Source organism: Onychostruthus taczanowskii, unplaced genomic scaffold (genome assembly GCF_017590055.1).
Source record: "Onychostruthus taczanowskii isolate IOZ18803 unplaced genomic scaffold, ASM1759005v1 scaffold19, whole genome shotgun sequence".
NCBI classification, from domain to species: domain Eukaryota; kingdom Metazoa; phylum Chordata; class Aves; order Passeriformes; family Passeridae; genus Onychostruthus; species Onychostruthus taczanowskii.
In genome coordinates, this window is record NW_024499128.1 from 9,162,973 (window position 1) to 9,189,151 (window position 26,179).

The 26,179-nt window shown below is 43.6% G+C and overlaps 1 protein-coding gene across 2 annotated transcripts in view; it reads right to left on the bottom strand.

Annotated features, from left to right (window-relative positions):
* MAD1L1 (mitotic arrest deficient 1 like 1) overlaps window positions 1-26,179 on the bottom strand; it is a 350,409-nt gene that overhangs the window by 117,442 nt on the left and 206,788 nt on the right. For both annotated transcript variants that reach the window (XM_041401934.1, XM_041401935.1), the window contains exon 16: window positions 6,749-6,956. In XM_041401934.1, the coding sequence (XP_041257868.1) occupies window positions 6,749-6,956 (208 nt within the window). The remainder of the gene's footprint in view (window positions 1-6,748; window positions 6,957-26,179) is intronic.

Consider the following 26,179-nt stretch of genomic DNA (forward strand, 5'->3'; position numbering starts at 1 on the left):
TTACTATTTTTTCTTTGCAAAAATGGGGTTTTTTATGGAACAAAGCTTCTACTTCTACTAAATATTTTGTAATCCATTTCTATACAGTGCCTAGGAAGAGGGCAGAAGATGCTTTAAAAAAAACCCTTGTAGGACTTGCTGGAGCTGTATGGAAGTATTATGTAGGTTCACAGGCTGCCTCTCAGAAAAAGAGAAATATTGAGTTCTCCAAGAACTTCAGATGTGAAATTTGTAGAAAAGGAGGGCAGGAAGAAATCCTGCAGCTTTTTTTGCTCTTTGTGAAGGCTAAGTATAGTCTGGATAGTAACCTTTGACTGACACCAAGTTTTACACATTCACCAGCTACAACAGAACTACTTTACAGAATTTATTACAAACCTCTAGCTCCCTGGACAGCAGACAGAGCCTGAAACTTCTAACAATGTCTCAGTGGCACCTCCCATCCCAGTTTCACAAGAAGCTGCAGGCTTCAGGCATCCTTGGGGGTTTGTTGGGTCAGCAACCTTTGGCCCTCTCGCAGCACACAGATTACACCGAGCTCAGGGCAAGCCTCTGCTTGTTCAACAGACTCATGGCATCTTGCCACAGGCAGGGCACACTGTTTGCAATACCCTCAGAGCTGCATGACTTCATATCTGTGTTATCTCCAAAAAAAAAAAAAAACAACTTGAGAATCTTTCTGGATGATGAATACTATATAAGATTAAAGTAATTTTCTTTTTAAGACCAGAAAACATTTCTTCCAGCCCTTTTGAGATACCTGGCTTTCACTCAAGCCAGGACCTTTATAGGTGCTTGCAGTGACTTCAGTAGTGCAGAACATTTACCATCAAAGGCACTGTTGCTGAATCAGAACACACAAAAGCTTCAAGGTATTTTCCCCTTACAGCTGCACTGCCCAAATCCATTGACACCATTTAGGGACTCTCCCCTGACCACTGTAACCCTGTCAATATGAAGTACAGGAGATCACAACTCAGCTAGAGTTATTTATGAAAACAGGTATATTTAGCAGCATCACCTGGCTATCTCTAGTGCTGGGCTGAGACAAAGGGATATGGATAATAATGAAGGGAATCAAAGTAAGCTCTATTTAAACCATCAGCTTATTCCCACACTTAATATACAATTCAGGTCCCAGACTGGTCTAAATGTCTTACAGAAGAGAAAGTAACACCATAAAAACAATAGTAATGAGAATTAGCTGGGAGCTGGAGGGATTGCCCCATGGAGGGATTGCCCCATGGAGGCTGTGGAGTCAGCACGGGAGGGCAGGCAGCTCCCAGTGGGTCAGGACTGCTGCTAATAACTCTCATTCCTTGTGCTGCTTTCCATGCCATTTGTGGTTTGCACAGTGATGCTATGCAACATCTCAGATGCAGGTAGCAGTAAGGGAGGATTTCTTCCCCCTTCAAGGATATGTGGCCATCTCTGGAGTGAAAGAGGACAGCCCTTCATCAGTGCACAGCAAAGCACCAGAGGCAAAGTCAAGCTCTTTATTAACTTCAGATGAAATTGGGATATGCAGAAAGCAATTTACTGAGATACAGGCAGGGCACAAAGGCTAACATCCTGCTTTTAACAGAAGTCCCTTAACATCTGAAGGCAGCAAATGCCCTGGACCTTTGTGTCTCTTTAGAACAAAGGCAATTCCTTCAGTATGAGTGAAGGGGAGCTGGCAGGTTAAACATAATTGACAGAAGGGTCACCTAATGAATCCTTCCTGTGCTTTAGGATGAGACTGAAGGAGAGCTGCCCTCTGTGCACTCACCTGGCCCAAGCCCATTTGACCAGTGGGATGCTGGAGCCACTGGCACAAAGCGAGGAGTGGAGGCTGCTCTGCCACATGTGCACCCACCAGCAGCTGAGGCCACGGAAGGATCCCCCATCAGGGGGACTCGGGTCCCACTCACAGGTGCAGCCCTCGTCATGTGTGGATTCCCTACACAGATGGCAGGAAGCACCAAGGCTTCCAAACACCAACAGCTCAGACAACTGTGGATGGAGAACAGCAACTTCTAAATTCCATCTGCTCGTTTTTGTCACCTTCTGTACTCAGAAACACATTCATCAGAAGCACAAGCACACTGGGACAATGACAAATTTTACCGTCTCTGGCTTGTCACTTCAACAAGACTAGATTATTTTAATATTAATTCATTACCCAATTTAAATCCAATTAAATAGATTTTACAAGGCCCTGGCATGGCTGTGGTGCTGGGGACAGCCCCTGCTGAATGCCAGGTGTAGCATCTGTCTTAGGGCCAAACACCTGCCTCAGAGTGAGATTCTCCAGTCCTTCATCAAAGACCCCCTTTCCCACTTGTTCCCTATCAAAGGGAAAAGGACACTGAAACCACTGAGATGGATGAACAGCTTTTCTTTTTGGTGGGATTATGCTCTGGAAAATAGCTCCAAAGTTCTCCACAGATGGTTGAAATCAGAGTTGATTTCCCCATCTTCCTTCCTGGTAGGGGTGCCAGCCTCTCTCTCACCAGAAAGAATATTAAAAGCACTTTTCCTCTTTCTCACAGGGAGAAGCTGCATGAAGAAAGGAACACTCTGGTGCAGCTACGGGATAGCAATAAATCATGAGAGCTCAAGGAAAATTTGCATTACTGCATTCTTTTAGTCAGGAACCAGCTTCCATGGATCATCCACTCCTACCTTCAGATACATTACCTTTAAGATAGGAACACAAATGGAGATAAGGAGCACATGAACCATTCTCTCTCATTTTTACCTATGCTTTGTTACAAGTCATTACTTCTCCAGCTCCCCATTAGCTGCCACCCACATACTTGCTTGCAACTAAGACCCAAATCCATCTCTAGCAGTACCAGAAATCAAGATGTCTACCAGGACCCCACAGGGCAAAAAAAGAAAGATATAAATAGAAATGGCCTGGGGAGAAATGGGGAAAAAAATAGGAAAAAACTATGAAGATGGAAGAAAAAAGTAGAAGATGCAGACTGTAATACAGAAGGGGCAGTGGAGGGAAGGTGTGAATAGCATGGGAAAGGGAAATGCAGAAATGGAACAGATTTCAGATCTGTGCAGCAATGCCCTGTGCCACCTTTCCAAAGCTGTCACAATCTGCATCCCTGTTTCTGAGGCAGGAGGACTCGGAGCTCCCCCCAGATGGCTGTCTGACCTTGGTGCTCCCTGCTCTTACACAACCCAGCAGAGGAGCACAACACTCACAGAGCTCCAGCCCACACCCCGAGTGAAGCACCCACAGCCCTGCCCATCTGTATTTTGGAAAAGGACAGGATGTTGTTATAGCTCTCCATAGGTCCCCATCTGAACAGAGACTATTACAGCATAAATGAGAGGAAAGGGCCACTGAACCACGTGGCAAGTTGCCAGGCTGTGCTGCAGCCTCCAGCAGTTATGCTCAAAGAGATTTAAAGTCCAGCATAACCTTGATTTTTAATAGAGTCACATTTAATGAGCTTTAACGTCCACAGTAATAATTTTCTTATTACTTACGCAGGAGTCGGAAATACAATCAGAAGAAATGTGCTGCACTCCAGTCCAATGAAGGGATTTAACAATGGCCAATACATAATTATCAAAACCATCAACATCATTGTCCTTAATGCCTTTTTTTGGTGGGTATAATTATAATTCTGTGAACCAAAAGCATAGCTGTTGCATACCACATAAGCTTGCTGGATGCATCAAACCTGGCTGGAGGCCACCCAAATCCCTCACCTCGCCAAGCAGCCAGTCAGGTTATATGGCAAAACAGGACAGTAAAATCTTACATTTACCTCTATCTGTCTAAAGGCAAAATCCAAACTTATATATGACCTCTGTTGTCCTCCCAGCTTTTATCCACACTCTTCCTACTCTGTCCTTGCTCTCTCTTCATTCTACTCTGACACCAGGGACCTCCCACCTCAAAAGCTCAGAGAAGTGAATTTGCCTCCTGTGTGTATCACACGAATGAGCAAGATAAACAGATGGGGACTGCAGCTGACAGAGAGGGGTGCAAGAAAATCTCCAATTCTTGTTATTTTTGTACAGAAACAGCTTCACAAAGCTCACAGAAATCCGCTCCCTTATCATGCACAACAAACCTCCCTCCCTGGGGTAGCCAATTGGACAGTGACAAACAAAGCAGAGGGAGTTTCTGCCACATGCTCCCCACTTCACACCTTGAAAATACACTGAAGCAGAAGGCATGTGGCAGCTGTTCCTGTGGGCAGAGCTAAGAAAACAGCAAAAGCTGGATCTTCCATGTCTTATGGAGACAGTGTGAGTTTTCTGGCCACACGAATCCATGCTGTTGAGCCACTGCTGAACAGCTGCTGTATCCACACTGGGGATGCAGGATGGAGTCAATGCAGGAATGGATGCAGCCTGCACAGCACAACTGATCAGCTGCCCCCAAACCCAATAGGAGCTCTCCCTGCTCCAGCAAGGAGGCCAAATCTGGCATTCACCTGGTTAATTTAAAGCCAGCTCAGAATAACTCAGTAACCTTGTGGTCAGCACTGTAACACCCTCAGAATCTCTTCACATCCCAATATTTGCATCTGACTATGCTGCTGAATGATCCCACAGCAGAAATGAGAGTTTAGGTGCATTTAAGACAATGTGCCCTGTGCATGACAGTGATGCACACAAGAACATGAACTACAAGAAAAAATGCCCAAGATCTTTCCACATAACCTGCCTTCCTATACCTGCACCCTGTACTCAGAGAGTCATCCACAGGGCTGCTCCAGCCTTCAACAGCTTTTTCCCATTTTGTTTACAAGAACCACTTCCAGATGCACTTATAGGCACTCTGAGAATCCAAAGTGCCCTCCTGTGACTTTAGTAAATGACACTGAAGTACTTCCCATCCTTCTAAGTTGTGAACCTGATGCTCTCTTCCATCTGAGCTGGTTACCAGAAGTCAGAATGATGTAGCTTGGGACTGGGGTAAAAGGAAAAAAAAAAAGCATCACATACATGAGGATGGAAATACCCTGAAACCCAGCGAGCTGTTTGTTTTCCTGTTGGAATCAAAGGCAGAAGAGAAAACAGCTTTAAAAATGCATCCATTCTGAGCTAACGACAAACCTGGTAACATCCCAGCACAGAGGCACCTCACAAACAGCTAAAAGCAGCTGCACAGAAAGGCAGCAGAATAATAATTCCAACACATGACAGGAGGCACACGTGAGGAGCACATTCCCCCAGAAGAGATGGTCTAATTACTGCAGATGATAGCCCAGAGGTTCATCCATCAGTGACAGAGACACGGGGCTGACCCCACTTCTGCAGCCCTGCCCCCCTGGGCACTGCAGCCCCTGGACCTGCAGCATCAGATGTGCCTGGTACTCAGGGCATAAGGACAGGCAAGGGCACTGGGCAGCAGCATCTACTGCAATTTAAACACCTAAAACACAGTGCATTTCAAATTGCAATTGCAATGCAAGAGCTATCCCCAGGAACTGCCCACTGGGGGTCTGAGACTGGAAGCTCCTACAGACAATAGCTTTTTTAAAATGTTTGCCAAGTGTTTCATGCTTAGGCATCTGTTAGAGCATCCACTAACAGGAGTGACAGAACTGTCACTTACTTGTAACATGCAGTGAGTTCTTCACGTTATAAACCACCCCATCTGCACTTCTCACCATCATATTTTTAAGGCTGTATAGTACCATAATCCACTATGAGATGCTGGAACAAACACATTCTCAGCAGTAATAAAGTGTCATTGTTTGAGCGATGGGAAAGCAGACAAGCTACTTTCTGAGAATTTCGGTTTCATAACAGAGACAGATGTTTTCTTCTGTGGATTTTCTTTAAACCAGGGCTCTGCCCTTTTGTGTCTGAAGTCTCCAGCACTTGTGACCTTTGGGAAAAGCTCTGCTCCTTCAGTCTCATCTGAGGGAGGATCCTGACCTCCAGACATTGACCAAGTACATGCATTTGGGACACACCAGGTTTGCTCCACAAAGACCTTCAGTTTTCTTTCATTTTTCTCTTCTCTGACAAATTGTTTTGAGGCCATGAGAGAGTTACAACAGTAACTTTTCCTGGGCTTTTCAGCATAACTTGATTCCGCCTGGTCCCTCACAGTGTTACAGGTGATGGGTTAGGCTTTATTGATATCCTTACCTTGATTTTCAGAGTCTGAGAGCATGTCTGGAGGTGATGCTTTTTGGGGTTGCTGTACTGAAAAGTCTCACTCAAGTATGTGAAAGGAAGACAGACTGTACTGGAGCGCCACAGATTCTGTGGAACGTATTTAGCTCAGTGAAAGATGTACTCTGCTTTCATGGAGTATTGAATGTAGCTGTGATTAATGGGGCACATATACACTGATAAACAATATTAATTTGTTTTAAGCCAGGTCTGAAAAGATTTCAACCACTTGCTTCCCCGCAGCTATGAAAGTTATTTCCTGCTGTCTGTGCTACCTCAAGGGCTAAACCAGCCCTGAAAGGAAGGAAATATTTCCTCTCACTCTGCCGGCAGCACGAGCCTATGAAGGCTGGTATTGGTATTTCATTCATCATGAGCAAATGATATGAATTATTATTATTTAGCCTTACCACCCACCCTCTACCACAGGATTGCCACCACACATCCAACTCTCTCCTGCATCAACCCAGCTTTTTTCATTTTCCATATAACCACTCCATCAAGCACACTGTCTGCAATGCCTCCATCTGCTTCTGCACTCAGTTCCTCTGGCAACACGGATGAATAAATGCATCCCCAGGACCAGAAGCCAGCAGCCTACCTGCAACTTCTTGTGGGGACTGAAAAGCCCCAACTCCTTCCAGATTCCCAGAGATGGAGCCGCCTCCTTTGAGCACCCGCACGAGCTCCCGCAGCCTCTCACACTCCTCCTGCAGCTGCTGCTGCTCCTCCTTGCGCTGCTGCTTGGCCAAACTCATCGGGTTCATGCTGAAATGGAGAACTTTGGTTCTGCTGGGGTCGTAGTCACCCTGGGTGGCAGGAAAAAAAAACAAAACAAAAGCACATTGAGTAACCAATCCAAGCTCCAAGTTCACCCGGCCTGTATCACTCTGTGAAATAAAAAAAATGTTACAGCAGAAGTAAGGTGACATTTATGCACTGACAAGGCTTTATTACAACGGTTGAAGGCAGCCAAGCCCAGTGTTGTTTCTCCTTCTCTTGCTATTCCGTCTTTAAAAAACCCTGAAACCTGAAACAAAGGTTGAAACAAAGCAAAGAAACAACAACAAACAAAAAATAACCAAATCAAAAAAACCCACTGAAACACCCCACTTAACAGAACTCATTCCCTGGCTGATTCTTCCATAGTCAAATTTAACTCCAGAAATGAAGTTTTATAGCTGTATTTAAAATCTCTTGATAGCAGGAGATTATAATGAGCACCCAAACACACCCTTAAACTACAGCAGGACACCCAGTGCCAGCCTGATTTATTGCTCATATGGGCCAGCAACATCCATGGCATCCAAAGGTGGAGTCATTAGCAAGTTGTATCAGCTCATCCAAGCAAGGGAACAGATATTCCATTCCTTTTTTCTCAAAGGAGAGTTGTATTTACAGCAGCTTAAATAGTCAGTCAAGCCCTAAGATGGCAAATTAATATTCTTTCAAAGCGAGAGGAAAATACTGATGTTTCATTTGTGATTTCAGAGAGACAATTTTCATATAAACTACAGGAAGTCTCACAACCATAAATGTAGTAAAACATGTGCTAATGCTGGCTGCCACGGCACTCTGCCCAGCTGAAACCCTATAGCAGTGCCTGCATAAAAAGCTATTTTATATGGTAATATTTTTCCTTCAATTAAATCTCAGGACCTAAAGTGATTTTGTAAACATTAATTAACCCTCAAGAGCAGCATGAGGTAGGTATTATCCCAATTTTATCATTTCATTTCCATTAAAGACGTGATAGAACTTGATGTGGGGTTTTTTTCCATGCAAACCAAAGCAGAGACTGAGTGACTTCATCCTGCACTGCTGGTCATTGCTGGTAAGAGACCCCAGAAATCCCACTCCCAAACATCTTTTATTGAAAATACTCTCTAGTCTCATAATGTGAAGCTCTTCATCAGGCACTGAACTGCTGAAACTCACTGCCCCAGAGCTTGGCAACAAACAAAAAACAGCATCAAAAATGGGTCTGACAAATTCAAGGACTACAGCTCCGTAACTGCGCCATGCCAGGGCAGGACATGTGAGAATCCTGAGAATCCTCCAGCATCTCTGGTTGCTGGAAGAGTGCTGGAGAGCATGGACAAATCTGTGGGCTTTCACAGAATAACAGAATAAATATCATTGTGGTCAAAGGTGCTCTTCAGGGATTTTCCTCCCAGAGACAAAAAAAAGAGGGGTGTGGCAGTTCCTCATAACTACTCTGAGAAACCAGTTTGACCACAGCTGTGCATCTGGTTAGGAGAGAGTTCCACAGTGTAAGTGCAAGTTACAGAGAAAGGAGATTACATGTGTATGTCCCAGGCCACAAAGGGGTGGGAGGAACTCCCAGAGATCTGCCCTGATCCAAGAGCTCACTCCAGGGAGCTGGGAAGCCTCAGGCATGGAAACCTCAGGTCCCCTTCCCAGGTGTTTGCAGTCCCCACAGTCAGGAGTATGTGGTCTCCCAACCCTTGGCCACACACTGAGCAAGTGATGCATCTTCTCCTACTGCCCAAGCCTCACTTCAGTGACCTCAGGAACACCTGGGAGGGCACCTGCACTGCCCTGCAGCCCCACAGCAGCAGGGCTTTGTGACCCCATCTCCATAGCCAGGCTGAGACAAATCTCCCTTAACTACCAATCAGGTAACTCAGGCCAAAAGAAGAAATAATCCCACCATCAGCCTTGATCAAAAGAAATTCAGGTGAGACCTGAAGGACACAAACAGCACCGTGGAGATGTCAAACAGAGGGAGAAGGAAGACAGCTGCAACTCCAGCTCATTAGATGTATTTTCCCCAGCACATGCTGGCATTTACAAACCTGCTTTTGCACTCAGCTCGTTACCTTCTCCTGCTATTTGCACTCCAGGACTCCTCCAGACAGGTCAGGGCACTCCTCACTCTCATGTTTGTCTTTCAAGGGAAGAGATTCAAGTCCAAAGTTTGCAACAGAGCTTACTCTGGCAGGTAGGAGGATGCTCCAGTGTCAGCTGTGGATCCCAGTTTTCCTTGGGCAGCTGCTGGTGCTTCTGACCAGCTGGAAAGGGCTCTGGCCCTGTCTCCCTTGCCAAGGTCAGGCAGAGCTCAGAGCTCCTCATCCTGGCTGCCAGCACCATTCCAGCTGCAGTGCAGGGATCCATTGCTGCAGACACAGCAGCAGGATCCCTGTGTGAGGAAAGCCTTGCACACCTGGGGACTGCTGCTCCCTCCCTGCTAGGGCTGCTGTAACCCACACTGCACCAATCTTTTTATTCTGCAGGTTATTTACCCTTCCCCATCATCCATCTGGCTTTTCTACAAAGCCCTGCCATGAAGCTGCAGTGCTTTGGCTCTTACAGATCTTTCAGACCATTTATCCTCTCCTTTCATAGCATGCCCCCCTTGAAAAATCTTGCTCTAAAACTCATCACCAGGACTCAGCCTGATTTTCAGGATTCATCAGCTCTCCTCAGCACATCAGTCTGAAGCTTCACTGAGACAAGAGGATCTCTTAAAACCCCACAGTGCAATGAAGGCAGTGGCAGAATCCATCTCATTTAACATTTCTGGGAGATCACTAACATATTTGCTATGCTACTCACATTTTTGGGCTAGGGGCAGCAGCTTTCTCTTTCTTCTACACAGCACACATCAAACCAGTACATTTCTCCCTACAGCTAAAATATTAGTGCAGCTGGTTTACATTATAGCAATGCCTAAAAGAAACCAAGTGAGACAGGGATCCCAGCATGCCAGGTCCTGTACAACCCCACAGGAAACTGCCATTTAAAGCCCAAAAAGCAGACAACAAAGCCTGAAGATGCAGTACGTGAGGGGAGTGCAGGTATGGAAAGATGCAGTCTCTGGTTCCAGGTTCCTCAGCAGCATGGCAGAAAAGAAAACACATCTTCAGAGCTGCTCCTCCTCACCACCAGACCATGCTGCCACCCCTCAGTCACACCAAGCAGCCTCCAGGAAATTTACTGGCACTCTCTGGAGTTTCAAATAAATGCAGGAAGCTTTCCATGGAAACAGTGCAGACCAGAGGCAGTATCTGATGAAAGGGATGGATCTCATGTCTAGGTAACATAGAAAGTCAAAACTGTATCACAGCTTGGGACATTTGGAGTGTTTTTTCCAAATTTCTGAAGGTTGAGAGTGACTTTGGGTTGTGAAAAGTAGTGGTTTAGGGTCAGCTCTATGAAGATCCATTGATGGAAACTGCTAAATATAAGAGACAGCAAAGCAGCATTAAACTCTCACTAGCATTTGATGGACATGAAACCCTAATGCTAGTAGGAAACCAGGGACTGAAGAAAGGAAACAACATCCTCCTGGAATCCCTTTCGTTCTGGAAAATGTAAATTGCTGGTTTTCTTTGTCAACTGCACTTCCACCTACAATAAATTAGTCTTACTGATCATAATTTTGTTCTTTCAGTTGTGCAGCAGAAGCCTGGAGAATTGTTTCAGGCACTGGAAGAGAAGACCTAAAACAGATTTTCCCATTTAGAAAATTATTTCTAATCTTGGGTGACAGAAGAGGAAGACCAAACAGTGGCATTTGAAAGGCAGGCACTGAAGAGACAGCCACATTCCTTGAACAGGAGCTGGGACTCCCCAAACAGCTGCCCAGGCACAGCTCCAGATGCTGCTTCTGTGCTGAAGCAACACATGCAAGGAGGTATTGCTTAGCAGAGTTAAAAAACATCTTGTAACAAACAGTAATGTATCCCTGGTTTCTCCAAGAAGCGTGAAAATCGTGCTGCAGGTTTGGAAACTTGGCCTGAATGTGAGGTTTGACCAAATCCACTTAAGCTCGTGGTGCCTTTAGAAGGAAATGTGGGACATTTGGGCAATGCAATTGATGTGTGACCTAGAGAGCTCTGGTGGAAAGCCATCCCATCCCTGGCTCATCCAGCAGTAACTTGGTAGCTTGTTTTGCTCATCAGCACATCATGTCCAGTGTCTCAGAGAGCAAAGATAACACATTACTGACAGTTTCTCAGCAGTATTTCCTCTTTACCCCTGTTTTCCAATACCTTAAAAACCTTAAAATACCAGAAATTTTACCTTAAAAACCAGAAATTGTAGAGATTCTGAAGAGTAAATTACTTGGACTAGAGAGAACTGCTGGCATTCATTGATTCTTCTTTTCAGAAATAACATTGAACAAGTAATTCAGATTTGTCAGAAAAATGTACAGAGAGCTTCAATTTAGGGGGAAGCAATAAATACCTTGATTGATTGCAACCAAACCTGGTTGGCACTTAAAGTGAATTACTCATTCCTGGAAAGCAAGATGTTAACTAGCTGATTTGGTGCTTAAGGCAGCAAAACCTTGGGTTTTTTGGCTCTCAGAAGGGCACTGGACATTTTATAGGGACGATTTGTTGATTTCATGTGTTAATATGGTCCACAATTTGTGAAAAAAATGTTGGTTTGATGCATTATCCTCAGCCTTCCAGACATCTGCCCCAGGGTTTCCACAAGGGAAACTCTCTCATGAACCACCCCATTGCTGCTGTCCCAACTGTGGAGTCACACTGTGTGAGACAAACACTGCAGATGCCACACAAACAAATATTGGTTTAATGCAGTATGTTCCAAGCACACTCTGGCAGAACTATTTAGTAAGATTCTGGCTATCAATAAACTTTCTGACAAAAGACTATGGAAAAAAGAATTTGCAACAGGGCCAATTTGTCATCTAGAACTGAGGTACAAGCTCAAGTCAGATGTTGCTGCCTCCCCTCTCACTTCCATCTTCCAGCTTGAAAAAAAATCACCCCAGGGAGATAATTGTGCTGATGCTACGTGTCATTTTTTTAAACTATATTATCACCAAACAGTCAGCATGTTGGTCTACGTGTTGAAATTACAGCTAAAAAACTTCCTAAGTAATCTGCCCATTAGGGAAGGATCAGTCAAGTGCCAAAGAAATGAATGAAGACAGGACTGCTTTAATCTCTGAAAACCAGAAACTTTTCCTTTAGAAGAGGAGTTGTTTAGAAGAACAATGAAAGCTGCCAGTGACAGCACCTTGAAAAGGGATGAACTTATTTTGGCATCTCTCCTCCTGGTTGTTTGAAAACTGCACAGTCCCAGTTCAGTGATGTCTTTCTCCAGGAGCTATAAAAGCTTTTCTCTCTCTACTCCACTCACTTTCACAGGCACACAGGTAAGAATAAAGTACTTAAAACCATGTGGACCACTTTACATTTGATGAAACATTCAGTGCTTAACAACTCCATTTAAGGTTTGCTCATCTGCTGCAGGTATTTCTGATCAGAAGGTAGAGCTGCTAGCAAAGGGAATAATCTCTCATTATGTGAACATGTTTATCTAACATCACTAATGAAATTTAAAAAGTCCATACATCCCAAAAAAAGGCACTGACTGTCAGGATACAATGTCAGCAGACACTGTGAAGGATTTTCAGCTGACTTCACATCCTCACAAGCTCCTTCTGTTAAACACTTTGGCAAGCAAAATCATCAAAACCCATAGATGGGGCTGACACGCACTTAAGTACCTCATTTTTTCAGTCTTGGTATCTATCAGCCTTAAAAGATTGTGATTTCTGAGCAGCACAATAAATTCTGGTGGAGCATATGGACAGCTGAGCTTAATCACTGCTGGCTGGCAATACAACAGCTTGTGCTTGGCCCTGCTGAGAAAAGGCTGGGGATTGGAAGCTCTTCAAAGAAAGGACCATTTCCTCCTCACGCGACTCTCGTGCACAGTGAGAGCCACCCAAACACTGCAGACTCCTGAGCTAAGGAATTTCTTCCCATGGTGACTTCTTAAGAGAGAAATCTCCAAGGTTTCTGGACTGGGACAGGTTATTCAGTACTGGAGAACTTAAATAGAAATGATTTAAGGAGCTTAGTAGATTAAATCAGCTTTAAATGGGTCAGTAGTTACCTTGGAAGAATTGTTGAAATAAAGACTGCATCTAGCTGTAGGAGACAGATGGGAAAGTTTCTTATGTACAGATATAAAACATAAAGCATCAGTTGGGGGGATGGTGGAAGAGACATGTTTGAAAAGCATCCAACTGGCCAGGGAATGCTCTTGCTTCCATTCACTACCTCTTGTAGGCAAAAGAGTAGCTTGAATAGTAAACACTAACACACAGCAGGTAATTGGGTATAAGCAGGTGCTCAATGTCCAAAACTGCACTTTTGAACTCTGGAGCAGAGGATGGTACTTCACTGCTGGCACAGCCCAGTGGTACACTTTGCTAAATCCTGGACTAAAACAGAGGTGGCACATCTTGAATCCCCCAAAGATAGGACAAAAATGGGACAAAATGTTACTCAAGGTTTCTGGCTGGTCTTTCACTGTGTCAGGCTTCAGCTACAGAATTCTTGCAAAATCCAGCTTTCTGATGCTAGAAGAGCTGACACTGCTTTGGGAACCTATTCTTGGGATTCAGTGCCTCCTCCTGACTATGGATCCTTTACACAGCTCAAGCATGCCTTTCCCAAGGCTTGAGGTTTCTGGAATGACTGTCTGGCTTCACTGCAAACACATGGTATTTGTGGGTAAACACAGCCACACAGGCTTTGCACACAGCTAATGAACACCCCGTTGCTTCCACTGAATTATGAAAGCAGACAAGTCACATATCATTAGAAGTTGTCTTTGAATGTGTTTATCTTCAGCTTACAGTTAATGGCTCAGCATTTATGTCAAGAATTGTCTGCTGTTAGTCCTGCATCAATACCCATCGGAAATTTCACTCAAAGATGGAGAAGAAAAAAACAGCGGGAAGGCAAAACTGGAATTTATCACCTGAAAGGAACATGCAAGGTCCTCAACAACTACTGTTCTTGTTGTAGTGGCTTATTAACTGGAGTCTGCCTGGTTATTCAGGTGGGCAGCTTCTCCTGATCTTCCTAAATTTTAACAGCTTAAAAAAAAAATAAAATTGGTTACTCAACTCTCTCATACAAAAGGCTATTGGAGGCATTTCTGTACCCAGTACAAGGCAGCCTCAGAAAGCTTAATCTCACCTCAGGAATTGCCATTTTAATGGAAATTCTGTTTCTTGGTTTTGTTCTTTTTGTTTCTTTGCTCAGGCTTGTTAAAGTGATTAGAGTAATACCCAAAGTAAACTGCATCCCAAAGAATTCCCTCTGTACCCAGTGCACAAAGCACAGCACGCTCACCAGCCCCAGCTCCCTCTGTCACACAAGATAACCACACCAAGGGATCTTTAAAGTCTGTGGAACAGGAGCTGTATTAACAAAAATGGATTGCAAAGATGAGACAAAGCAAACTAACAAATAAGCAACAACCACCACCTGCTCCTTGTAGCTTTGCCAGTATGTGCATGCTTGACATCAGAAACGGTTGGGGGGGGCGGGGAAATGAAAAACAGAAGGTGCTGGATGTGGGAAAAGGCTCATTTGTTCCCACTAGGTCTCATGGCACTTCCCTACCCTTTTTCTCTCTCCATGTTTTTTGGTTTTTTTTTTTGTGTGCATCTGCACACACACAACACTGAAACCTGGCAGCAGAAATTCACTTGGGCAACCTTTCCATCGTTATCTTAGCCAGTTCTTAGCACAACACCTGCTACTTCTTCTGCAAAACAGGAAGATCTTTCTCCTTGCCCAGGTGCTGCTACCTCTTGTTCATATACCTTGATTCAGGCAACCTCTCACCTCTGGCCTCCTGAACACCCACGTCAGTCATTTCCAGAACAGTGAGGACACTCTGTGTTATGCCTCTTCACCCCCAGTAACTCCTCCACCAAGAACAACAGATTCCACATCTTGCTCTCAGGAGCAGTGAGTAATCCCACATCACCTTCCCCTCTCCATTAGCAATGCCACCTGGAACAGCTGCTCCTCCTACAAAGGCTTCTACAGGGGTTTTTCTCTTCCTTCCTGAGCAGATCTTCCACACTATCCACACTCATTGATATTCCTCCCTATGGCCTCTTTTACCGCAGCATCTACAGCAAATTAGCAATGAGACAGGGAGGTGGCTGGAGTTAGGCTGTATCACAGACAAAAAAGCTCTAATCACCCTAATCACACTGCTCTAACACCAGACCATATCTTTGGGTACAACATGTAACACATTTTGGACACTGCTACAATGGGAGTAATAAAATAAAATGTCTTAGCAGTGGTGTGGAAGCCCTTCAGGTACAGTTTTAAAAGGAGATCTGTTTTCTGTATCTCTTTCAAACGTGTTCTTCCCTGGAGGATGCAAGACTGGAATTTGCATTGAGTGAGGCATTCAGATGAGGTCTGGGATGCAAACAAACGTGACAAGAAGGTTAAGAGTCAGGACAGAGAGACATGGAATGGCATGAAGCTGGGATCATCTAAAAGAAAAAATGCATCCAAATGTTCACTGTCCTTTTCAATTGTTGCTCTTCCTTTTACTGAAATGGAAAGAAAATCATAGTCTGCTCTATGATGGTTTGTTACCACCTAGAGACTTGAATTCCAGGGTTTCTACACTAGTTTTTTCAAGTCAAGGATTCCTGTCTTTCCTGAGAACAAAGTCCATAAAAAGTTGCTATTATTTACAGTCTAGTAGCGTGCAGAGGAGACCTGTGCTGGTTTAAAAACCTCTGATAAAGACACTGAAAATAAAAAGCACATCGGTTCTGAAAACAGCCCCGAAGAGCTTATAGTGTGAGTTATAAAAATTCCTTTTCAGAGATAAGTCTTAACTTATATGGTGAGAAATGCTGGCTCTCACAGATCTGAATTTCAAAAAAACATTCTATCAACTTTCCCATACAAATCAAGTAACTTTGGTTGAGAATATTGTTGAGAGGTGTCAGACCAAATCTAGGTTTTCAAGAGAAGCACACACAGTTTACCAAAAAGTTTAACTATTTCTTTGCTGCTCTCTTTTTTATTCTGCAACATGCACGTACAGTTACTGTTCAGTAGACCAGAAAGACAGGAGACACTTGAAGTGAGGTTTTTTGTAGTATTCACTCCAATTCAGATCCTCAGCCACTCAAAGCTTTCCTTCCTGACAATACTCTATAAATCTTGCTTTAATGCCTCCATAATTTCCTGGTAAAGCTTTATTTTGGAATTAATTCAAATGGAGCTTCAAGGAGAGATCCCAGAGAAGAAAAACAACACAAATTTGGCTGTGCTAGACCAGGACCCTCAGTATCCAGATAGGAAGGGAGGAGTCAGAATGAAGCATGACAGCAGAGGTCCTGCTTTCAAGACTTTATAAAGCAAAGTGAAACTGCAATGTAATAGGATTTTCCAGTTAATGGATCTCATTAGCAAAAAGCAAAACCTCTACGGGTATTTTTTTAAGATACTATCTGGTATAAAAAGAAAGATGCATAATTAAAAATTATGTAAAAGCCTACATGAAAGCATCAAAGTTCATCTGAGCATATAAAAGCCTGAAAAACAAGTGACAAGAAGTGCTGTCAATCACATTGTCTATTTGTACAGCAAACACATGGCAGAGGTGTGGATGCTGGATGCTGAGGTCAACCACTACAGCAATGCTGAATCTCCTAAAGGCTTTAAGTGCACCAGGACATTTTGATCTTGTAATTTAATGCATATAAAAGTACTATTATATGTCCTTACAAGTCTAATTCAACCTGGCAGGGTACAAAGTAAACCTACTGTGTTTGAGTGAATGAATGAGCACCCTCAGCCCTGGCTGCCCCCCTGAGCTAACCCACCACCATGACCAGATTCCTGCCTCAAGCTGGAAGCATCTCCACTCAAAGGGCAAGTCAGGTTCCCTCTCCCATCACACAGAAACCATGACAGACACAAGTGCTTTGGAGGACTCATTTCTGACAGTCTCCTGGAGCAGCTGGGCAGTGTCTGAGTGGGATTTACAGCAAATGTGTTACAGGTTAAACAAGCTCAGTGCAGCCTCTCCCTGCGCGGGGTTATCGCCTCCCACACACCTTCTGCTGTGGCCAAGCAGACAGGGAAAAGGAGGAAAACAAAACATGTCCCTGCCACACACCGAGGGGAAGAGCAGCTACAGCACAACTGCCAGGTTTTATTCATTTTGTTGCTGTCATTTACCAGTGATGTGGTGGTTGATTTGCCCCTGGGTAGAGCTCATCTTCCCCAATATCACCTCAAAGTCCAACCAGGCAGCAGTAGAAATTCCTCTAGTCATGGACACTGCATAGAGGGAAAAGTGAGAAAGCTTCCAACATCTCAGAAAAACATGTGCCCATGTACATACCATCCTTTTATCCATGTAGTCACCTACATTATTCACCATGAGGAGCCACTGCAGGTTCCCTTAGTTGTGGTGAGCAGGCAGAACCCTCTTCTGTTTGCTCTGCTCTTTCTCAAGTAAGAGACCTGAGTGTCTAAAACATCCAAATACCAACTCAGATGGTACATTCTCTTCTATCTCCTCAGGGCAAATAGACAAATGTTTGGTTTTCCCTCTCTTTTCACCATTTGATCAGGTTAATTATTTTTTAAACTCAAGCAAGTTGTAGGATCCCTGATGAAAAGAGCTCTTTTCCCCTTCTCTAGGAGCATGAAAAAGGTCTCTTCCATCTCCTTCCTCCTCCCCACCTTGTGATGATTACCTTTTTGCCCTAGGTTTCTTCATCCAACTCCTTGGAGAGCTGGACTCTGCTCCCTTGGTCCCTGTGCAGAAGGGCATCACTTTGTCTCCTTTCACTCCCTGAATATTAAAAGTTTCTACAGACTTGGGATTAACAAACATTAGAGATGTCCCAGGCAGTGAGAACAGGGCTGTCATGAAGAGGTTGCTGTGCATACAAAGAAACCCTCAACAAGAAGAGACAGCAATGCAAGGAGAATTAACAAGCACAGTTAAATAACCCTAAATCCTCATACATATTTATAAACTACATCACATCAAAACTAAATCAATACCCTCACTAGTTACATATGGCCTGAGAAAGCAAGAGCTGGTAACTTGGTTGTGATTTGCCCAACCAAGACAAGACCCAGAAAGTCTCAACATGGGAATAAATAACTGGGCTGTGAAGAGGGAATTTCAAGCTGTAACATCACAGGGTGAGATGAAGCAGAGGGGAGAGAAGGAGCAGCCATCCACAGATGGCACAGGGAATTCACCTGAGCCTTGGCAAAGAGCAAAATTTCAGTTTAAACCCTTCAATTCCTATGACAAAGAGAAAACCACCTCTGGCAAGAGAACAGGTTTCATAATTTCAGCTGCATCTCTGTAGGTGACATAAACTACATCCCCCAACATTTCACACTCCACGTGCTGGGTGAGACTGTTCACATGGGGACTTCCACCAGCACAACCATCTGCTTAAACTTCCCTTCTTGGCTTTCCCTGGGGGAGAATACTTCTTGGTTGCCTGCAAAGCTTCAATTACTATTCATGTCTTTTCAAGTAAATGCAGTTTGAACCAAAGATATGGGAAAATGCTTTATAAAGTCACAATGGGATCACCAACCCATTAGCAAAATGTCTCTGTCAAACATGCTAAACCTGACTTACATCACTTCAATCCCAACAACACATTTTCCTTATTCAGGCTTAGACTGCTGCAAAGTTGAGCCAAACCCAATTTGAATTTACTTTGACATATCTTTAGTAGACACAACTATCCAATCCTCAGTGCATGACTTAATGGTCTGAAATACAACTGTCCTGCCTCCAGTTTGATTTTATTTCACCAGTTTTACGTCACTGTGCTAATGGACTGGAGAGCAACCAGCACATTTTGCACAGAGATGTGAAGGGGCAATGATTTTAAATTTCAGTGCCAGGTTTTCCCAGAATTATGACTGCCAGGTCAATCTCTAAACTGTTAAAACCCTACAAAACCTCCTTCAAAACACAATACTTCCTGCTGTATAAAACTCAGGCTTTGATTTTTATCATCACTTTCCTCATTGCCAACATACATCACAGCATTTTTATGAAAGAAAATAGTGGATATGGGGAAATTCTACATTTCTGGTGTTTCTCAGTGACAGCCCAGTTCTCCAGCCTTTGTGTAACAATCCAGGGAGGAGAGGGCAGCTCAGCCTTATACTACAGCTACCACAACATGCTCCTGCACTGTGGTAGTTACTTCTTTCCCATTAAATTTTAATTAGACAACACATGCATAACTTGGAAACACAGCCTGGCTGCAGATGAGAAGGAATCTTTTCAGCTTCACCTGAGCAAACCTGAAAGAGAGCCTTCCTGTACTTCTCTAACCACAGATTTTCAGATGGCATCTTTAAGCACACAGTCACCCTGAATTTCAGGGGTCAGATCACATTTGCTAGGGAGAATGTAATTTTCCTTCCTTGTAGGAACTACCTGGTCCTTTTCCATATTTCAGTTAGCTGTTTTGTTTTTAATACCTTAAAATTACTGCTACTTCAGCTGCACTCTTTGGTGGTACAGGGTCTCCAAGGGAACTAAAGGTATTTATTGAGCTATTTTCACGAGCAGAACCCCAAAATTGTCTTTGGTATGGAATATACTGACAGAAAGCAGGGATTTTCTGCCTGAAACTGAGAAGTAGACAAGCACCTTGGAATTCATTTGACTGAACCAGCAAAAAGTGGCCTCAAGAACAACGATAAACATCTCAGTTGCATACATTTAGACATTTTTATCCTCCAGCAGGTCAACAGCAGAGGAAAAAAAAGATCAAGAGGGGTGATAAGGGAAAAGCACATTTGATGTTAGTGATTTCAGAAAAAAATATTATTTTCTGTAATCACTGTGAAAGGAGTACAAATCTCTGCCATCGTCTTGCCTAACAGAGCTCAACAATGCTTGCATTTCACTTGAGAGGAAATATCCGTTTTCATTATTTCAGCCCACTCAATCACTCCTCCTCCACTTTCTTCTCCAACATCAAACCTTGACTCGGATGTATTCACTTACTGGAGTTTGCAAATTGCTAATCACCCATTGGCAGTATTGATCTGCACGTTTTACTGCAGTCAGAATGAGACAGCACAGGCTGGTGAATAGACTGTGAAGACTGAAAAATGAGATTAACCAGCTCGCCTCATACAGATCGAGTTATCTGCTGCCTTGTTCGCTTTTCATGAAGCTTCCAGAATGCAGCAAACTGAATCTCCTTAACTCACAAGACAGGGCTGATACATAAGTCCATTAGGAGAAAATATCAGAAAAAGCAAGTAACACAATTTCATGGAAAACAGGTCTTGTCAAACAGACTTGAAGAGATTTCAAGTCTAGTTAACTAAGATAACTGTGTTGACACAACAGAATAGGAATTCTGTAATATATTTGCCTCAATATCAAAATCGCATTTTCTTTTAAAACCAGCATGATGCAAAATCAGACTATGGCAGTTTTTAAATGGCCCAAAAGCTGGTGAACTAATAGTGACATTTCACTGTTACTTTTCCAACAAGAATTGCTTCTCTGGCCGATCGTATGCAGTACACATTCTCTAAGATACATAAGAAAATAATAAAACCTTACTAAAATATGCAGATAACACAAAGGCAGAATTGTAGCAAACAATAAAGCCCACAAAGATAGCTTAGAAATCTGATTGTGCCAGGCACAATCATTTCCCATGAATTCAAATGCACTGTGAGAGATCCCAGAGAGCAGAGCAGTCTCAGGCACAAAACACAGCGGGTACTTTCTGGGAGAGTGTCTGTGAGGAGGCCACAGTTAATAACTAAGGGTTACCTCTAACTTAATGCTGTGGGGAGAAAAAAAACCAAGGAACAGCCAGAATCTTTATGTATCATTGAGTAGGAAGGACTAAGAAACAATACTGTCCCTGAAGGCAGTGCTGATGAGACCCCCACAGTGATAACACACCCAGGTGAGGTGCACAGGAGTGAGAGTGTTGTTGAAAATTAAGGAAAGTGGTGAGAAGATTTCCATGAATGATTCATGGTCTGAAAAAACACACCTTCCACTGAGAAATTAATGGAAATCAAACTATTTCATTTGCTATGGAGAAGGCAGAAGCAATTTGATCTGAGTTTTCGGTAGAAATCTGACACTAAATGGTTCTTTAATGCAGCAAACAAAAGCATAAAGAGAACCCGATAGCTTCACTTCATGGTGAAGCCAATGAAATGGAAATAATATATATCTTTAATAGGGATGGCTAACCAGGGAAACCAATACATTGTCTGTTACTTAGTGTCTTTAAATCAATATTTGATATCTTATTAAAAGGAGTCTATGGAGCCACCACAAGTCACTGGGCAGATTTCTCTTAAAACTGTATTTTTGTGTTATATCAGACTAATGGGTATTCTTTTTGGCCATAAACCTCTTAATTCAACTCATTCCAATTCCCCCAATTCAAAAAAAAAGTGTTATCCAATACTTTTATCCATTCTCTCTCACATCATTAATTCCCCCTCTTACTTTATAAGCCTCCAGACAATTCTGTAACTTCAGCGTTTATTCCTCTTAGACATAACAAGAACTTAGATGTTATCACTGACAGTTTAATCTTTTTCAAGGAGAGTTTTAATTTGTAGAGAAATTATATTAGAATCAATGCCTCTAAATATAAAAATACTTTCAAATCTATGTTCATTTCAATATTCCAGAGCGGCAGGGCTGCTCAAATCCTCAGGTGATGGAAAATCAGAATGACGCTTAAGACCCAGCCACTGAAATTGTGCTTTTTTCCCCTGAAGGAAATGTCTTTCTCACAGTCATAACGACAACTTGAACGTGCAGATGCTGATCCATACAGATGTGATCCAGCTCATTGGAAAATTACAAGGGTTATTTGGTGTTTAAGAGTGCAAAAAAAATCAGAGAACGGAAACAGATTTGTCACCTGCCATCTTTTTTGATTGCTAGGCTTTACATTAGGGAGTGTCTATCCTGATCTAAAGGGAGTAAAGCCAATTTAAGAACTACTTTTCTGGGAGATGATGAAGAGAGAAGCAAAGATGGATTAAGATGTGAAAGCTCTACAAGTCACAAAACACAAACACACCTCCATCTACAATACCCCTGACCACGTGTACACATACTTTGTAAAACAACCATTCAGCACATGTGTCCACCCTCATTAAAGAACCTTTAACAAACTATCTCTCCCATTTCCACCCAACATCCCCAGTCTCCCACCCAGCTCCCACAGCTGCCCTGTGAAGGCAGCACCTGACATGAAGTCTTGAGCACTTTTGGGGGGGCACCTGAAGGATTGCAGAGTGGAAGGGGAGCAGAAAAGCAAACACCTTGAAAAAGTACAGTTTCCCCCTGTAATCCCATATTATTTCTGCTCCAGCATGCATGAGTCACAGTAACAACAACATGACTGTGGTTCTTCATGTGCCTCAAGCACAGTTTCAGACAGATAAAAAATTATGCTTCTGCCCTCAGGAAAGACCTGGAACATCATGAGCTGCCACACTGGGAAAGCCAGCTTCACCAGCCAGCTGCACACTGGTCTTCTGCAACAGATAAAAGCCAGGCCACTACTCTCAGGCTTTGTTCCCCCCAAGTACCTCCTTACCTCCTTACTGCCAGTAATTCTAACCCAAATTACCAATACAGGAGACCATAACATGGTTGCCTCTCTATACTAATAAGAAAAAAAAAAATCACAAATATCTCTAGTTCCTCAGTACATGCCTGGTTTCTCTGCATCCGTAATAAGCTTGTCCACATTCAACTTGAAAATACTATTCAATTTTATGAATTCTGCCTGGATCCGTACCAACCGCAAACTCTAATTTGTTTTCTGAATGTTATCTCAACTGTAAGAACTGATCAGTGCCTTCACTTCAGCTCTGCAGCCTGTATATTAAGTTAAACCACACACAAATGTGTTTGCCTCTCTCAAAAGCTGTAAAATGAGATAGCCTCCTATGGAAAAAAATGGAAAAGAACAAGGAGTGCTGCTCTACCAGGTGAGATGGTCAGCAAATTTTGGGTTACCAGGCAGGGCAGTCCATGTAACCTCTGTGAAGATCAGCCAGCTGTGCCCAAAGAAGTCCACAGCTGCTCCAGGTAAATTTAACTGTGCCATAATCTGACAACGGACCAAATCTGGTAGATTTGGACAGGTGGAATAGATGCTCAAAGGAAATGTGTTACTGCAAAACCTTTTTCTTTCTGAATTGTTTCCCTCCCTCTGTGATCTCCAAACCACACTGTGCCAACAGGTACTGCTGTGGCCATGGGCCTGAGCATCTCCTTCACAGCACAAGTGACCACATTCAAGGGATGTTATCTACAGACTCCACAGAATTACTGAGATAACTTACAGTCACACCCACAACAGAGCTGGAAGTGGCATCACCTCCTGCCTTCCAGACCCGTGCACTGCCAATAACCCAGCCACATCCCCAGCTCTTAAGGGATGTTATCTACAGATCCACAGAATCACTGAGATAACTTACACTCAGTCACACCCACAACAGAGCTGGAAGTGGCATCACCTCCTGCCTTCCAGACCCGTGCACTGCCAATAACCCAGCCACATCCCCAGCTCTGCTCTGGCACCATCTTCCTCTTGCTGCTGCTGAGCTTTCTCTCCTGCCTCTCCCCCTCATGATCATGGAGGTTTTACTTTTCCAGACATAACCTTAACTGACCAAATATTTATAAATGACTGAAGAAGAGAGCCTGAATTCTGAGATTTTTTGCTTGCAACAACCTTATTGCTAATTTGGGCTTCTGTCAGGGATGGGTTTTGTGCTACCACAGAGACCAGACAACCTTTGCATTCAAGAGATTAAAAACTTGTTCCAGTGTTCCTGATACAGGGTTGGGGGTGGAGAACTCCTCTTATTATGGGTAAGTGACTGTGCTGCACTGTCAGTTCTCATCTGGGCAGCTGCTGCCAGTCCAAAGCATTAACACCACTGAAACAGTCATGTGTAAATAGAGTACAAAAAGCACCCTCAAAGAACAAGGTACTTGAAGGCAGAAGATGAATTAAAATCCAGTTTTTTGTATATTACTTTCTACAAGTGAACTCTCAAGTGCTCAGTCTCTAAGCTCTTGAGAAGGAATGGTAGCTGAAAAAACACAGGAACACCAGGGAGCAACAGGGGAGGGGAGTAATGAGAGATTTGTCTGCTAGTGCCAGCATTTCAAAAGACAAATTTTACTTATTTTCAAACCAGACAAATATTTCCCAATTCTCTTTCAGGAAATGAGAACATGCAGATTGACAGCAGACCCAAGATTGCCTAAACCCTGATCTATAACCTGGCTGCCAGGGGATGCTGCAAGGGATTTGTAACCTTCAGCCTTGGCTGGTCTCTCAGACATGCAGCAGCCTTTGAGCAGCTGTGACAGGCATCCCAAACACTGCAGAAAAAAGGGAGTTGGTGTGGGGGAGAGTAGCTGGAGGAAGAGGATGCAGGTGGTTTCTGTGCAAAGCACAAGTGAAGAGAGCTGTGAAGGCCCCTCCATGGGACCACACTGTTCCTCTTAGCCATAAGCAGATCCCTCCTAAGAAAACCAGCATGAGGTAAGGTAAGATATTCCAGACTCGATTTAAATGGCTCCATCCCTTGCAGTCACATTGACCAGAACCACCTGAAATCTCCATTTATCACCTCCCTATTTTAAAACTAATCGATACCACTGCGGGACAGCAACTTTCTGTATAAGTAGAAAACAAGATGGCCAGGAGCCCTGGGAAATTCTCCCCGCTCGATAGCAGCTCTGATCCCGTGTCTGCATCACGCACAGCCAGGGCTGTAACATGGCCTTAAACAATGCAGCAGCAGCAACTACTTTGCTTCCAGCAGCTCAACAAGCCTCGAGCTGTGAGTAGAGAAAGAGCCCCCTCTGCTTGCTTCTCCACAGCAGTGTGTGCACGGGACCAAGGGTTTAATCGAAGGGAAGGGAAGGAGTAGGGGGGATGTAGGAGCTGTCAGTGCTGTTATAAACCCATGTGTGTGTTCAGAGAGTTTGGAAGGGGAGACTGAATACCTGAGAAATAGAAAAATGTGCAGTCCACAGGCATATGCAGCTCTTCAGCTGTAGTTTGTGATGTCCAGGAGGCTAAAAGCTTGTGAGGATGAGGGACTGAGTTGAGCTGTACTCTGTGGGCACAGGCGGCAAAATTCCACCAACTGTCCCATCAGAGTTTTTAAGTGTTTGTCAAGAGAAGCTGGGAAGGAAGTTAACTAACCAAGGAAGGTCCCCAAGAGAGAGACAGAGGGTGGCAAAAGTGCAACAGTAGGAGGAAAAGATGGGAAAGAATTTGTGTGCCCCCTTGACCCTCCTGGGTTTTTTCAGATGTATAATTCCTATGGCTGATGACCTGGTGGTTTGAGTGTCAGAGCCCATCTGAATCTTGTCACCAGAACAGCCTATACTGATGTTACTTCCAGAGGAGATACACCCACTGGGAATTAAATATCCTGGCACAGAAAGGGTTTTAAATAACTCTGCTCTTTTCTTCATCCCATACTCTTGCTAGTAGCACACACATTAAAAATAACTGAGGAACCACGCACACTAATAACATTAACCACAAGTGTTTGCATTAAGTTTTACCAACCTCATATGTAAATCAGCCCATAAAGGCTGTAGCCCGTTATATACTATTCAATTATTACAGCAAGCATCCATCCTGTGCCTTTCACAGTGATCTGTAGCCTGGAACAGGTTCATAAACAGCTCAGAAAGGCAGCTGCTGTAGATTTCACTTAACTCCTTATCTATCTGCTTTAAACGGATTAAATGACTATGTCATTAAAATGCTCGAAGTAAGCCTTTGATCATAAACTTCTCATCATTTTACAGTTATTGAATGTGATCCCTAATGAATCTTATTCTGCCATATTTCTGTCTCTGCTCCCGGCCTTGCTCCCCATTAGTCCTGGTTGCTCAGCCCTAATACAGCTGCTTTGTATGCCTGACCACTGCCTCCTTCCAGCCCTCGATCGGAGCTGCTGATTGCCCAGCCCAGAGGAAGGATGAAGTGCAGGAATTTCATTTGAGGTAGGGTCAGAAGGAGCGAGAAAATAATCCACAAAATACCAACCACACCAAACACCCTCTCCATATTCACTGCACAGCTGCGTGACTGCAATTCCTTTCCGAGGGCCCTGCACCGAGCAGAGAGGGGGGCTTG